At 38.0% G+C, this 17,242-nt stretch overlaps 1 protein-coding gene across 1 annotated transcript in view; it reads right to left on the reverse strand.

Moving 5' to 3' along the window:
• Nucleotides 1–17,242, reverse strand: part of ZNRF3 (zinc and ring finger 3) — a 65,611-nt gene that overhangs the window by 12,866 nt on the left and 35,503 nt on the right. The window contains exon 2 of the mRNA XM_053473445.1: nucleotides 10,726–10,851. Coding sequence (XP_053329420.1) covers nucleotides 10,726–10,851 — 126 coding nt within the window. The remainder of the gene's footprint in view (nucleotides 1–10,725; nucleotides 10,852–17,242) is intronic.

Raw genomic sequence — 17,242 nt, forward strand, 5'->3', positions numbered from 1 at the left:
GCATACTTTAGTTCTGTCATTCTGTACAATATTATACAGTACATACTTTCATGTCTCCTACAAAAAACACACACGTGTAACTAGGTCAAACAGAGAGATATAAATGCGGTAACCTGATTTCTGAAAGGTTCGTTCAATATTTATGCTGTAACCCCAAGCACAAATATGTGTATGTGTGTGTGTATTATTTAAAAGGGACACACAGCCATGTAATGCAAATAATAGTTGAGTGGTCCCGTTAAATGTCTGCAGAATCCCCCTCCTTACACTTTTGCCCTTTTACACCCCCCCCCCACCCGCAGCTGTGCAAGGGATGTTTTCAGTTGAACACATCTCCTGCAGCATGATATATTCACCACCAGTCGGCACACTTTGCAGCCACTGATTGGCTACTTCAAGCAGCCAATCAGTGAGTCAGAACGGCCAAGGAGGAGTTGTTACACTGCAGCTTCTCATATTTTAGGTGCTTTTTTCCGCAAAGTCACTTTAATATGCATTCTTTGTTGATGAGGCTGCCTGGGATATTAGAATGTCGCTTTAAGGTTTTAATTATAGGAGGTAGACTGCCATTATAATAAGGTGCTTATTACAGAAGGTGCCCTATTGTTATAATCGGGTTTTGTCATATGATGCCAGCTACCATTATACTTAACATGTACCGTATGAGGTGACATCACCTCTTACACCAAGTTGCTTATTATATGACGACACCTGTATATATATATATATATATATATATATATATATATATATATATATATATATAAAAGTCCTTGAGGAAACTTTAATTGTCCCTGAAATTTGGAAAACAATGGAAAGGCCTACAACTGTTTAATGGGGGTCAATTTAGACAATTTATGTGATTTCACAGAAGCTTCAGTTTCCACAGCTACGACATATGTTTTAACTCAAATGTGAGGCTCGTCTGCCGACAATGTATATACAGAATGTGTGTGACTTTTCTATGGGTGTCTGAGCCACCTGGCTTGATTGCCAAGTTCACCCGGGTAATTTCCCTCGTTCCTCAGGCGACCCCAGCCTTGCGGGCGAGGCAGGAGCGGTGAGAACACAAGGCAGGAGACCAGAGAAGCCTGTTGATTCTTGCTGTATTAACGGACAACATTAATGATTAACAGATCAGAGGCAGTGGGTGGTTAATGTACAATTCACAGGTCATTCTGGCGGTGTCGATGAAAGGGAAGGAAGCAGGCAACATTCCCAACCTCTGAAAGAAAGGAGAAGCTGAAGAAGAAAAAAATGGGGTAGGAGGAATAAAAGAGAAGCATGTGCAGGATATTAGAAGCACCAGTTATGATACTAAACAATGATGGGTCAGCCTAAACCTCCTCATTGTATTCCATGCTAGTATTCATGCATTGACTTTGAATAAAGTGTATGTGGCCAAAATTTTGGGCCCCACAAAAAAAAAAAACTGACCTGAGGGAACCTTTTATAAGATACGTGTCCGTTTACTCCCTTCCTGATCCTTGAATTTAGCATCCTGATTGAGAGGACTGAAGGTGAAATATATCTTTTTTGATGTCTCCCTTTGCACTCCTCCCAGTTAGCATCCTCCTACTGATATGGGGAGCTTCTCATGTGAGAACGGAAAGAATGTTAAAATTCTAATGTAGAATAATTACTGCACAATATCAAAACATAACGCTGGAAATTAAACAATGTGTGATCTAATCAAATGTCATTTCCTTTGCATATACAGTATGTTTATGTCCATGTCTACGTGAGCACAAATGTGCTTTAGCATTACAATGTTCAGAGTATTCTCTCAGGTATTACATGTCATCAGCTAGAAGCGGCAGCTGCCTTGGCTGCTGGATCTAAAGCGCATTGCCTGTCTTTCTCTGATGTCTGCATGCAGTACATCGGCTGTGGGTGGCTGAAGACTCAGGGGGCTTTTTATGTCGCACATGACAAGGACAGCTTCCCAGGGACCATGGTTACAGTCTTATTGGACGCTTCGGGAAGGGAACCGGCAGCAGGGACGTGCACACAGGGTGTAGAATGAAAGAAAAATGGGGCAGTGTAGGATGACCCGCTGAGACAGCTCTCAAACACTTCTCTTTTAAATTACTTTACTTTCTCCCTTTCATCCTAATCAAAGACTTTCTGTGAAATCCTCGAGCCGCCTAAGAACACAATGCTGTGAAGTCTACTTTGAGCAGAGTCAAACGGAGCTACAAAAAAAATTGCACGTCTATATTTTAAAAATAAATACATACCATTCCCACAAGGAACGAACAGCAGGAAAGCTGCCAGTCCGGTGTCTCTCTACCTAATTCTTATGTTCCAAATTTTAAAGTGAGGTTTATATTTGCTACATTTTGTTTCATCTTTTGTTCTTCTACTAGAATACAGCTCTGGGCAGCCCATAAATAATTTGTCACATATACGCATTCAAAACATTCTGCTCATTATGACAAGGATGTTAGCTTGTATGCCAGGGATGGGTATGCAAAGCATCGATACACGTGAAGTTAGCCGGCAATGCTGGCAAGCAGGGTGCTAACATGCAATGCATCCATATATATATCCAAACTGGCATCTTAAAAAGTCAGAAATGCAAGATACAGATCTTTCAATGGACTAAGTCAGAGGCCCACTTCATCAGAAATGTATGTACGTGTGAGATGCGCTAATTTTTTATTGACAGAAAATATAGAACATATACAGCATGACTCCTTTCATTATATAGTGAGCCAGACACAGATGGTGGTACAGCATAACTCCCAGTAACTGTAACTTGGTAACTGTTCTATTTGTAGCTATATGTATTTTTGATAACATTATGCTAAAAAGCTGACTGTTCTCCCTTTAACACTGGTCAAGTCCAGCATGAATTTCTTCATTTAGAGGGATGCTAGACAGATTATTGGAGGTACCTTACCTCGTTTTTTCGTTTTAGTAATTATGGCCTAAATCAGTATACAGGGAATTTACTGAACCCCAGCCATTATCTCTTAACACCACAAGAAAAAAAAAAAACTACTGACAAATGCACATGGTATGTTTATAATAAAACACAATGATCTGCATATTTTCCAAGCTGTTGCCAAGACCCCAATACATTAAATAAATTACTCAGTGTGTGTCCAGGTGTTGTTACCGCAGATCTCTCTGTGTAAAATACATCCTTCACGCACTGGCGAATACCTACAGGGGCTGTTACGGCATGTAACACAAGCCCCCTTTATTCTGCACTGTTCCTAGACTATTTTCCTGCCTCTATACATGTTCTTGCCCATCACACCTGGGATTACCACTTAAAGCGTATGTATACAAATCAAGCAGATCGTCTTCTCTATCCCACAGAACCACAGTGTCTTGTTTGATTTAACTACAATTCAAAGCGATAAAAGGAGTCCGTGAAATCCACTTATATGATAGGAGAGGAAACCATGCATGAAGGTTCAGGAAAATAAATGCCTTGTGACTTCAAATTCCAGAACTTCTCAGAACTGCACGTGCAATCAAAAGGGCACTGCTAATTTAGTGCTTCTTTGAAAGATAAAGGCATAATAGAAAATGACTATAATAATCATTATACAAAACATACAATGTTATTTATGAAAAAACTCGAAAGAAAGGAACAAAAATGCCATGGTGAAAAAAGGGCTTATAGTTTAGCTCAGAACATGTGTCTTCTCCCTTTTAGACTTTATCCCAATATATATAAAAACATACACATCAGGAAGAAACATCTGGAACAACCACACTGCATTAGATTTAACCAATAATGAAAAAGGATACATTAAAGTGAAAAAAGAAACAAAAAAGGTTTCACTAGTTTTGCTGTCGCCATCCTCCCAAGAAACCTTAAGAAGTTAAGGCTGATATGCCTGCATCCAAGTACTTGTTCGAACAAGTTTCTGAAATGTCACTTATCAGAACAAAGCTTCGGGATGGGAATGCTATGTAAACCAGCATGGAAAGAGTTGCTAGCCCAATAGCCCTAGAGGTAACTAAAAGGCAGACAGGTTTTGGCTGTGCAATAAGATAAGCAGATTTAGGAGAAAATCAAATGACAAAGAATAATGAGTCTGTGGTCCCTGCAGCTCCCAGGTCCTAATTAAAAAGTGATTGATGTGACAAGAGGAGCCTTAGAGGTCTCTAGAAAATGTTCAATATTAGTGTGCCTCTTCCTGCCTTAAAATCCCAAGTACCACTTGGATAGCTAGGAAAAGTTCTCCCCAGGTTCCACAGAGGATTAGTAGACCTTAGAATTCAACTCCGTAATACTTTGTACAACAAAAGAGAATGCACATAACAATATATACCAATGGAGATTTGTTATTAATTTATATGAAAAATAAAAAACCCAAATCAACATAAATACACATTTACAAACATAAATTAAATCTTCTAGATCATTGCTAAAACAGGGAACTTGCAAACAAACATCAATACATTCTGCGGTCAAACTATTTTCTGGATGTCTCTGATAAGAAGATGTGGCATTTAGGTTTGACAAGCAGTGTCATTTTCTGGCCTGTGCCAATTAGGCTGGAGAGCAGAGCGAAAGGAGCACTATGGGTGATCTTGGAGAGATCTCATTGTAACTGGACCAAACCCCCCCCCCCAACAGTATCTCCTTCCTTGGGCATCTATCGGAGGTGGACATGACATTGTGTAAGTAAGTATGGGAGCATAGATTATGATGAAAGGGGGATAAAAAAAACAACACAAAGATCAGATGACACGGGAACAGGTGTCAAAAAGGTCAAAAAGGTCATTACACATACTTAATAATGTTAACAAAAAAAACATTATTCCCTCTATAAAGATACAAAATAAGTCTGTACAAGCAAGGATTCCAGACTAATGCAACGTTGGAATACTTAATACAATGAACTATAGGACGCTACTTTACTGCACACAAAGCTAAATACCTATTAATTTGAAGATTCCCTTACGTGATCTGTGCTTCAGATAAAAATACTGCATTGCATGTTCTTTTACGCAGGACACATTCAAGGCTGGTTACTTTAAATCTACTTATCTTGTGATTGCACTATATACAACATCCATGGCAAAGACCATATTAAAGAAAAAACATCTTTCTATGTGACATTTCCCAATTGCATTAGCTTTGGAAACTGATCTGATGTCTGTCACTCTGTCATCTGAGGATTTGTTCAGGATTTCTCTGTTTTACAGGCACATGGGGAGAGACCACCCACTAAAACCTTAGGCCAAGGGTCTGGATCCAATTACTTGTGGAAACTCCATTACTACTTCTATATACAACATTATCTTCTGCTGTCAAAATGTGGAACGCAATGCAATAAAAAAAGTAGCTGGTAAATTATTGAACATTGCATGGCATTTATATCTAAAATCCACTTCTTTGGTGACATTGGCACCCTTATCTTCATAATAGGTACCCTTGCTGATGGCATGAATATCTACCATCAGTCGGAATACTATCGGTTTCAGTGCCAAGCCTAACATTCAGGCAGAAGGCATTTTAATACGTTTCCAGCGCTTATTTATGTAGGAGAAAAAATGAACTTATGGGCACTTGCGTAATGTATGGGCACTTGGGTAATTTAGCTGATCTACTCTATTTACTGACGCTGTTGGGAGATAGTTGACAGGCAGCGTTGCTCATTGAATGACAGTAAATCAAACATGCTTGCTTCACAAAATCACAAAACTTGGCTGTGACTACCTATTTAAAACAGTTATACATTGATTATAAATACAACAGATATACTTCAACAGCTGTTAGAGCCATGCACGTTATACATTCAAGCTGAGTAAGGAATCATGCAATCATGGTTTTTGACTGGTAGAAGAGCTGCTTGGGGGTTTGTAATAAAAAAAAAAAACACAAGAAAAAAAAAAGAAGAGAAAAAATATATGTATAAAACAAATACTAGTATATATATATATATATATATATATATATATATATATATATATATATATATATATATATATATATATATATATAAATATGTATGAAAACAAAGTAAACTAGGAAATAAAGAGGGTCTATGGTGTCAAGAAATCATAATCTTTGCCATAAAAGTACAATATTGTTGAGGTTTTTTTTCCGAGCATTTAACAAAATGTTATTTCATTATCAAAAATAAACCCAGCTCTTCTCCATAGAGAAGAAGGGTGCTAAAACAATAAACCCAGCTCTTACAGAATGTAAAACCTACGACTTAATTCTTGGCCATCTGTACTTACTACAACACAAAATGTACTTTTTATACTAATTCAAGAATAAGAGATCTTTCAGAGATACTATAAGGTGACTTTTTGAGGTCAAGGTTCTGGCACTGTCTTGCCAATGGTTTCCTTGGCCATAATTTTTTTATTGCCCCATGCCTTATCTACCCCCTCTGTGTCATATGTCTTCCCAAAAGTATGTCTACGGCTATTTATGGTTAAACAATAGCCCAAGACTTTCATGATAACTAAAATGTGAATTTTGCATAACATTCTAGTCATTGAGTTTCTTTCTCACGTACAACACATTTAACACAGAATAAAGGTGATTTATCCTGATTTAATGAAATTCCAGTAGAAAACTAGCGTCTGGTGTTGCACGTATCTGGGTACAAAAGGATGTTGTAGTCTATTATTAATGATGTATAAATTATGATTCATCTTCCAATATCTGGATTTACAGGAACAAAAGGTAAGGGGGGCTTGCTGAATCAAGCTTGTATTTAATCAACTTTATTCTCACATTGAAATTAGCCCAAAATACCGTAAATTAAAAAAAAAGTAATACTGAGAATTAAACAGAAAACATTAATAAAGATAATAATAGGTATGACAGCGCTTAGAACCCCACTCTCCCCTTTTTTTTTTTATTAAGAGCGGGACACTCCCGTTTACTACCTAATTGAAGTTACGTGTGTCTATTTCTCATTTTCCCGCTGTCTCAGACACACACCTGAGAGAATGCCTCGGGAGGCTGTGGTTTATATAGATAAACACTCAATTCCTCTTTGACAAGTCTGGACATTGCTTGGCTTTTAGTCTAGGAAGAAACATCACCATTGCTGCCTCCTCCTTCCCACCCACTGCTGCCTGCTACACATCAAAGGCACCATGGTAATTCAGTAGAGGCAGGTGTCCACCCCGCAGGGGGAAGGGGTAGAGAAGGAGACCACAGGAACATGATCGGGGAGATCCAGAAAGGTTTCCACTTGGAACGCTCATGGACTCTGTTTTGAGTAACCAAGGAAACAGACATGTCAGGAGTCTGGCGCTGGAGCCAGCCTTGCTGATGTTTGGCACTTGTGGTTTCAGAGGCTAATAGGATCTCAGCCGTGGAACCCTCACTTCTTTTTTCTGAAATGTCAGGATCTGGTTTGTAGGATTCCTCCGGCATCAGAGCAAGACGTGTTTCAGCTCTCTGTACTGTAACAGCTTTCCAAACAGCTTATGGTTTACACAGACATGGTCACTTTAATTCCTACATCCAGATCTCTAGCTACATATTAAAATAGCTTAACTTCTGGTGCCGACATCTTACAAAATTCTACTGTAAGAGCACACTGAAATATTAAAAAGAATTGTCAATACCCTAACAAACTTGTAAGCTATGTAGTCATAAGTCTCCCCAGTGTGTACATATATATAAATATATATATATATATATATATATATATACATACACACAGTGTGTGTGTGAGTATATGTACACACACACATATATGTACACACACACACAAAATAAATCAATTTTTATATTTATCCATACAATCATTGATCACCAATTATGTCAATAGTATGGTACGAAAAAGGCCCGTTAATATCCCACTTTAGTAATTGCAAAGAATTATCATTAAGTAAAAGACTTAGTCTTGTGACAGCCCTAGAGGAAATCACTATTAGTTGTTGTTTTTTTTTTTATTCACTTTTATTTTTCTTAATTTTATTGGGGACAATAGGATTTACTATAGTTTCCCCTTCACAGTAAGAAAAAAAATGGGGGCTGAGTTGTTTTTCCCGCCCGTACACTAAACTTATTTCATGCAAAGCTGGTCATTAGAGTTGTAGCCCCTCGTGACCTGTCCTACTGATATCCTCTACATCCAGAATTTAAAAGGAGAGCTGCCATCTTTGATGTAGATGAGCATTCTCTCTCTCTCTCTCTCTCTCTCTGATGGGCAAGTTGGAACACATAACCAAGGAAAGCTTTCAGTGTGGCACAAATCGGATTCACCTCAAGCTTCTGCCACTAATTAGTGGCTTCGCCAAACATTACCCCTTGCCCAGTACACTAACCGTGACATGGAACAGATAGCTCTATCTTTGGTGCTTAACATCATTTAAAGGTTTGTTTTTATAATACAGGCATTTAATAAAGTTGTTTTTTGTCTCAATTAATGTTATTTATGAAAAATACATATTTTAATTTGTTTAAACATGGTTGTCAGTAAAAGCAAATAAATGTATGGGTTTTTTCCCCACTGCCTACATTCCAGCAGCTCTAAAACTCAGGTACGATACTGAATTATTCCATGCGCATCCCGGTCAGACGTATGCATTAGCCTTGTGCTCGTCCCCCGGCAGGCAATGAGTTAAAAGCTTCCGCCGACGTGTTTGAGGTATACACAATATGTGGAGTGTTAGCAGGGTGACTAAATGGGAAGAAACTAGACCAATATTCTTTGTTTTGGCAAAACTCCCATGAAACCCGCAGGGAAATAGTAGGAAAAGGTCTGAAAATCAGATTTAATTGATTAAAGGCCTGCGGAAACCAAAAATAAATAAGCTTTTCCATGCCAAAAAGTCTAACACCAGAGTAATTATAGACACACTGAAAAGAGTGTGCATTTCGTGAGCCTTGTGTAATACATATAATAAAAGGGTATATATATATGTATATATATATATATATATGTATATATATATATATATATATATATATATATATAGACAGGGCTTTAGTTATTTTTAGTTATCTTTTCAGAAGTTAAGAGGCTGGTTATTTTTGAAATCCAGAAAAGATGTGTCGACACAGATCAATAATTAAATGCGGCATTAGAAGTAACGTTGAATGCCTAAACATTTCGCAGAATTAATTCTTTAATCAAAATATTGCCTCGTTCATCATATTTGCCAGAAGCACGTAATTGTTCTGTGACAAAATAATGGATTGTTGCCATAGAAACTAAAAAAAAACTTCTTAAAAGTTTGTGCTTCCTCTGTGATTAAAACTTTAGATGAAATAATAAAATGACAGACCTCCTAAAGTTTATTTGCAAAACATGCTATGCAATTCATGTTTGGACTTTGTGGAACAGCAGCTTTAATATATCTATCTATCTATCTATCTATCTATCTATCTATCTATATATATATATCTATATCTATATGTATATATATATATGTATATATATATATATATCTATATATATATATATATCTATATATATATATATATATAGATATATATATATATATATATACACACACACACACACACATAAAAACTATGAACTGAATCACTAAGGTAAGAGGCTAACAAGTGCAGCAGACAATGCGCGTACTAAAATAAAACAATTGGAAATGTATATATAAAAAAGAACGTATTGATAAACATTGAGGTGCAAGAGTATAGGACTGGACTGGCAAATTACACATTTATACAGTAAGGTAGACACAAATCTGCACCTTACCCGCTTTACATGGCTTTATGAATCACTTAAATTGATATTGTTTCCACCCATTAATTTAGAGGGGAAGCAAAAATGTAATTTGGCATAACAAGCCCACCAGCTCAGGTCTCACAAGATGACCTCTTGTCTTCTGGCCAACTAAAGAACAGGTCATATAGACCTTGAATCTGTTTGTATGAGATTATCCTACCACTTCCAGGTGCTTCTTGTCCAAAATAAATAAAGCCATTTTTGGACAGTTCGTTCTTGTAACTGAAAATCTTCCATTTATTTTGCGGATTGTTTCTCAATGCTTACCTGCTGTATAATGTCTATTTCATAAATAGTGGACAATGAAACTTGTATTTAAAGTAAGTTCTTCTTGAGTATTTATAAAACAGGCCAACAGACACTTTGCCTAATTTTCTGATATTTTTGTAACCCTCTGGAGCCCACTGTAATGTTTCGGCCACGTCACAAAGTCTGCCAACATCCTTCTACTGAGGCATACTTTGAATGATGGCCAGATAAAATGGTACATAGAACACGTTGGCACATAAGAACCATTTGGCCCATCTAGTCTGCTTATTTGTCCTGACATAGAGACTCAGACCTTAATCAATCCTTGGTCTTGGTCTAAAGGATAGTTTTATGTCTAACCCATACATGTTTTAATTCTCTCACTGTATTAGCCTGTACCACTTGTGATGGTTGGCTTTTACATTAATCTACCATCCTCTCTGTAAAGTAAGATGGCACTTTAAGAACATGTAAGAGATATTCCAATGCATCAAATGTATTTCCGAACTGAAATATCGCTGGAAGATGGAAGAATCTGGCAGTGCCCACGCATGCTGTCAGATCTTCATTATTTGTTCCCTTTGAAGATCCAAAAGTGTTCATTGACACTGTCTGCATCTGTACTTTTGGGGGCCGGTTCTGACCACTACCACAGTGCCATAAGCATTGGAGAAAGTGGGCAGTTTCTAAAGAATTAGTTTAATAAAACACAATGTTAATAGAAAAAAAAACATTTGGTGAAAGAAGAAAAGTAATGCTTAGTCATCAAGCTTCTCACCTTTCCCAAAACAGTAAGACATGGTTTAGGGTCCATCTCAGGTTGTTCCAGTTTCACGACTCCAACCCAACCGTACTCATACAAATCTTCCTCATCATTGTTGTTGCACAGTCCCAGCGGATGCATCTGAAAAGAGAAAATTGAATGCCCCATTAATAAAGCCATTTTATAACATATACAGGGGTAACAGGATAGATTGCTCGTAGGAAAAGATCAAGCATGACACTTGTTCGCTTTATTAAGTGTTACACATCATTCTTGCCTAAGAAAACAAGCCCAGCACAATTCTCAAATTCAGCTGCTGTATTTGGCAGCACATATTTCAGTTTCAGTTATTTTCCAGTTACCCACTGTTTAACCACCGGACTGCCAGAAAGCAATGTAATCATGGTGAATGTTCTCAAAAAACAGTTTGCCTAATTGCCATACCTGGGAACTCTCAAGGCTTTTGCCCAAGTCCCTGGGTCTTGGGGTGAAGGTTCTCAGGGTCACACAGTCTGTTGCTGGCTATTTCCTATTCACTGCTGTGATCAGGGATGGATTTACCTTCTGCACTGTCCTAGGGCTGACCAACGGCTGCACCCCCCAACTCGTCAGAGTCTACACCGGCTTTAAAGGCGTTCTAATACAGAGTCAGCACAGCTTCCATAGTGCAAATGAGCCGGATGAGGAGATCAAAGGTCTCCCCTGAAAGCGGCCCACTGAACAACTAGATATGGGGGGGGCAAGCTCCCCGGTTTGGCAGAAGGGGGACTGCCGGCCTAGGCCTTAAATGCAGTCGAGTCAATTAAGTGTATCTTTAACTAAAGACAAGTCAAGGGTTAGATGAGGTTCGGCAAAAGAGCCATTTGGGCAACATTTGGGGAGTCACTTCATAGAATCTTCATGTTGGGTTATTAAAGGGTTAATATTTTAAGCGTCTCAGGGTCAGCTCGTTAAGAAAGTTCACAGCTACGCTAATTACCTTTAATATGCGCAGACATTCCAGGCAGATATACAGAGCTGCACTTTTATTAAAAAAAATTATAGCAAACCTGTCAAGATTTTTTTATGTGATAAAATGATAAAACCACAACTTAGATGAATTGGGCTCATCACTAGTTCGTTGGCTAGAGCGGTAACAAGCAAAAGCTGGCTCAGCATCCTGTGCACTCTGCAGCAAAAAGAAATAAATAACAAAACTCAGATTTATAGCCCATAAATGAATAATAGTTACATTTTGTTAGCAGTATATAAACTGCGTGAAATGACGGGCATAACACAGGACTGAAAAGCTGCACGCAAAAGAAACAAGGTAGAATAATCAAAAACTTATGAACAAAAGCGATTCGCACATTTTAATAGCCAAAAACATTAAAATACCAAAAAATTCATTTAAAAAAGAAGAAAAAAATATATTACTACCAAGAATGAAATACGGCTTAAGGTTTTATCATCTTCACACGCAACAGGGGCTCAGATCATTTATTATTAAGATTTCAATGAAGAGGGATTTACTTCTTGAGTAATATTTTGGGGGATGTGCAAGATTAGAATAGAAAGGGGGGAAAAGGGGAGGGCAATCCAAAGAGGGACCTAAAAGTTTCTTTGAAATTTGTGAGCCTTTAATCCGATTAGCTTGATAATGACAAAACAAAAGGGGGGAAAAAAAGGAGTTCTGTGTATTGGGAGGGTGCACGGGGCGAGGAGAAGGGACAGAGGCAAATTATTGTCCTCAAATCTTTCTCATGGGTCACAAATTCTTATGACAAGTTCTACTTTCATTTACAAATCTCCTTTATTCCCCATTTATTAGCACAGACATCTCTGCCATTGATCCAAACATTCTCACCACATTGCAGCAAAATTCTTGGAAGTGGTGGGGTACGGCACCCCAATAATAGCAACCACCATATATACTATTCACTGCGCAGACATGTTATGCGTCCATTTTAAATTATGTTATGGAAAGAAACACGAATGATGCAATAGGACTAGAATAAAAAGTAGGACATTCAGCATTAAACATTCAATTTAGATGCAATGTGCAAGGTTACAGATTAAAAAATGATTGCTCTTGGAGATAATTAAGATGTTCCAACATAAGTACTGTATACAATGACACTCAGGCATATATTAGGTATATATATATATATATATATATATATATATATATATATATATATATATATATATATATATATATATATATATTAGTCCAAAAGCACAACAAATGCCTGCCCAATATCTATAAATCTGTCTATCCATCCAACTATTCACTGAACAATATACTCCAGATCTAGTATACTTGGTTGTTCTGTTTATTATTTTTTTTTACCAGCAGTTCAAAACTACAATTGGGTTCACCTATGGGAAAAACCAGCCGGACCTGACTTCACACCATGGTAGGATAACATTTATCCATATAATGCTTAATGCACCAGGGATGAGCAACGTAATGTTCGCTCCTGAGCCACTGAGACAGTTCAACGTATGAACAAATGTCTCTGCATGTTGGGTTTCCAAATGAGCGTCTTATAATGAGACATTAAGGAGTTGTACATGTCGTACACCAGCCTCGCCATGCAGCCCGTATAAAGTGAATTAATCTGAATCGGAAATTAGATTCTGATTCTACACATAACCCGGTCATCAGTAGGACGTAGATTTTATGGACAATTGGCAATCCCATTTCTGGCTGTCACTTCATATCTGAAGCAGCTGGGCGCAGCCAGAGGGGACCTAAATTATTAAGTAGATACATCATGAAGATCAAGAAGAAGATGCATCAGTTTTAAACAAAATATATCTAAATTATTGCACCTTGGCCTCGCTGGCCAAGGCTGAGATGTAAGAAATCGCTATTAAGAGTGTTAAAGGTTACTTGTTCCTGTTAGATTAATAAACAAGAAGCCGCCGTGATTCCTCACTCCTACACACACAGCCTTAAATATTTAGATTGGCTATTACATTTTTAAGTAGGATGGACTCTACGTTTCAGCTACGGGTTTTGCCTGCATATCCCAAAGCTTTGTACGAAGAATACAGACAGTGTAGTTGTACTGCTGCTGTTACAACTTTCTGTAGAAAACAGGAGGACCATTGGAGCTTACAATCTAAAAAAGTATGTTTTATACATTTAGTAAAAGCTTTCAGTATTATGATCTTTGTTCAGTACTGCTGGTGAGTCAGATCCTTATGCCATGTTTATCGCCCATCACAAGCTATGGTCTCATAGGGCACATCTTTGTTTGGTGCCATGTAAGCCAAAACTATTGCAAATGCCAGTGATATCACTAGTTAGATTTGTAGAACTGTCGTCGGGCTAAGTCGCAGATTCCTACATTTTATATTGTTGTGTCTGTCCTCCAACTTCTACATATCCATGTTAGGTTCGCTCTTAAAATAATACTAATATGAATTTATGGCACCTTAGAGTCTAAAAACCGGAGCCCAAAACAAAGTCCGGCTTAAGAGGTTCTTTCCCCACAAGTATCTGCATCTCTGGAGGTATGGACTTAAGAGCCTGGGTCCCTTCGAATTATTCAGTCATATAAGTTACCGTATATCATAAGATAACACCTATGAGCGGTGTGAAAGAGAGAAAGCAGATCAATAGAGGGAAATTTTAGCAGCACCAACTCCACATGAATAAAGCTTTTCATGAGACAAAGCTGACGTCCCAGCAATTTGGACTACCAATTAACGATGCCATGGAAAAAGCTCTCCTAGATGTGTGCTTGTACATTTAGAGTAAGCTGTGCCAACCACAACACCTCTGTATATGTTTGTACTTTCCTGCGTCAGTCATTCCCCAGCTGGATATGATGCTATAACATCTTAACGTGACACTGAACGTGGCGATAGTTCTGACACAAAAGGTGCCACACAGGACACATCAGTTATTATTTGTTCTTTTATATAGTGCTATCATAATCCGTAGCGCTGTACAATGGGTAGACAGGACATAACAAGTAAGTATGTAACATAACAATTTGCAGATGAGGAGGGCCCTGCTCAAAAGAGCTTACACTCTAGAGGATCAGATGCGATGCATAACTGGGCAACCATTCTGGCCCTCTTATAGTTGAGCAGATTATAACACAATTCTTGACATACATTACCGATTACATTACATTATCCCTCCGACACGTGAAAGAGTCCTAGTTTTTAAACCATGCCCAATGTTAACGGAATTGTTAACCTTCAACTAACCTATAGTGATTCTGTTGCTTGACTAGCGTCTTTTCTAGATGCTCTGATAGGAATTGGAAGTCTGTAGCTTTAGTGCCGTGAAAATAAAAGTAGAAGGTACCTTTTTTTTTGTTAAAAATGATAATACTAATGCATCAGTGTCACTTTAAACACTGTGTGCGCTAATGATATCAATGTTTGAGATTAATGAATAAAGACTGCAATACTTGTCAGGTTTTAGAATAATCCTATTATTGCATTAATCTCAATGTATTATCTTTCTTTGGCTGTAAGTGTCACGGCGCCAAAGACTGGCTTTGGGCAGACCCCTGGCCACGCAGAGGTTAATACCAGGTAATCTGATTCTACTGGCAGGGCTGCCTAATCATTCTACCCTGGCAATGTCAACACTATTTCTTTATGTGGCAATCACTGCACCCAAGGACAGGTACAATAATTGTCATTGTCCTTACGTGCTTGCGGTTTCGGCAGCACATACGTGTTCAAATCAATAAAGACGCTTTTGAGGGTTATTCACTAAAGGAGCAGTTGGCAAGAGAGTCTGCCGGTGAGATGCAGTTTCATCTACCGGACTTTACTTTATGAGGGGGCAGCCTTTTCCTGCAAAAGGAGCTTGGATGGCCCTGTATAAAGCAGTGCAAGTTACCCCACTTACAGAACTAATGCAGAGCCAGCTGAGCCCCTGCAGATAAATTAGCCAGGGGCCCTTTATAATATATAGCGGATTGGGAGTCGAAACCGCCGCTCTCCTGTAAACTCATCTGCCGACACTTTCTTCTTTAATGAATAAACCTCTTTATCTTGTCTGCCGCCAACACTTGTTCTTTCAGTTGGACTAAACATTTCCTTCCTGCCACAAACGGGAGAATTTGCCCCCATTGTCAGATTAAACCTGTTATGTTACAAGGATTATGAGACATTTTAATCAAAAACCTTAATTTACAATTTATATCACTGGTGCAAGTAGCATGAATCAAACACCCTAATGAATGGCCAAAAAAACAATATAGTGTTTTTACCTTAAACTTATGACATCATCTCACACCCAATTTAATTGACATTCATGATTGTACTTTTAAAGAGGTGGAAATTTCACCAACACATCATGCTATCATGTCAATGTTGGATTGAAGAGGATTAAGGGAAATGTAAAGCTCAAATATAAATCCTATATGAAAGAACACCGTGGCATTAAATTTATATTAAACCTTTTGTTTAATAAATTGCATCTGTTTTTGAATCCATAAGTACTTTAATTCACTTAAATACACTATAGACTATTTAACTTCTGGATCTCACTTTGTTTTGTTTTTTTGGACATAGACGTTTTCTGGTCCATGGTTCGTGGTGGCTTTATGCATATTGAAGAAACAATTATGTATTTGTACATACTGCAAAATTCATTTTCATATGCAAGCTTTGGCTGTACTTTTAAGTTAATCCCCGGGTTAGTACGGCCTTGAAGTTTGCCAACAGACGGACAAACTGGAGGCAGTTTAAGGAGTGTTTTGAACGGGCAGTTGTCAACTTTGCTGTTTTTGGATGGCATAAAACCAAAACAATAGAAATGAATGGAATGAGGAGCTGCCAACTGCAGAGAGCAAGTGTCACTAAAGGCATTGAAGGCAGGAACTAAAAAAAATGGAAAACAGAGAGACAAAAGGAAAACTCAGCCAACAGGGAAGGGAATCGGTAAGGAACCAGAAGCACAGTTCTGCAATATGGAGCCTGGAACCAGTTTGACCTCCGTCTACAAAGAGGACCACCGAAAGAGAAGCTGCATAAACTAGTTCACATTACATTTTAGAACAGCTCTAAAAGGGAACTTGTGTAATACCACTAGCCAACTTTAAAATATTTTGATCCTTCTAGGAACATAACACATAAGTGATATGAAGCACTCGTAAAAGCAGTAACAAAGAGTAGGTTGGGACAGGTTTCTAGAACTCTAATTAAGGAGACAATACGTTCATATGATCCAACAGATCTGCTCCTTGAAATGAGGGACAGTTGGTATGTTCATGGCTAAGTAAAGTCGTTTCCATTGACTGTATGACATTGCGTATACTTTTTTGGCATTGTATTTTTGGAGGGTGGACGCACTTCCCTAGTTATTCCTAGGGTTGTCAGATAGCTGAAACATTTGACAATACATCAACATCGTATTTTTCCTCCTGCAAAAAGTGTCCATATATCAGACCATCAAAAACAGGACTCCTGATAAACCTAGAACAGAAGGATGTGACTAGAACACGGGATACCACTGGTTAACGTTTGCCACCAAAACCTTGGGTAGTGTACATCCTACCATTTAATTCCTGGA

The sequence above is a fragment of the Spea bombifrons genome, chromosome 1, assembly GCF_027358695.1.
Source record: "Spea bombifrons isolate aSpeBom1 chromosome 1, aSpeBom1.2.pri, whole genome shotgun sequence".
Lineage (NCBI taxonomy): Eukaryota > Metazoa > Chordata > Amphibia > Anura > Pelobatidae > Spea > Spea bombifrons.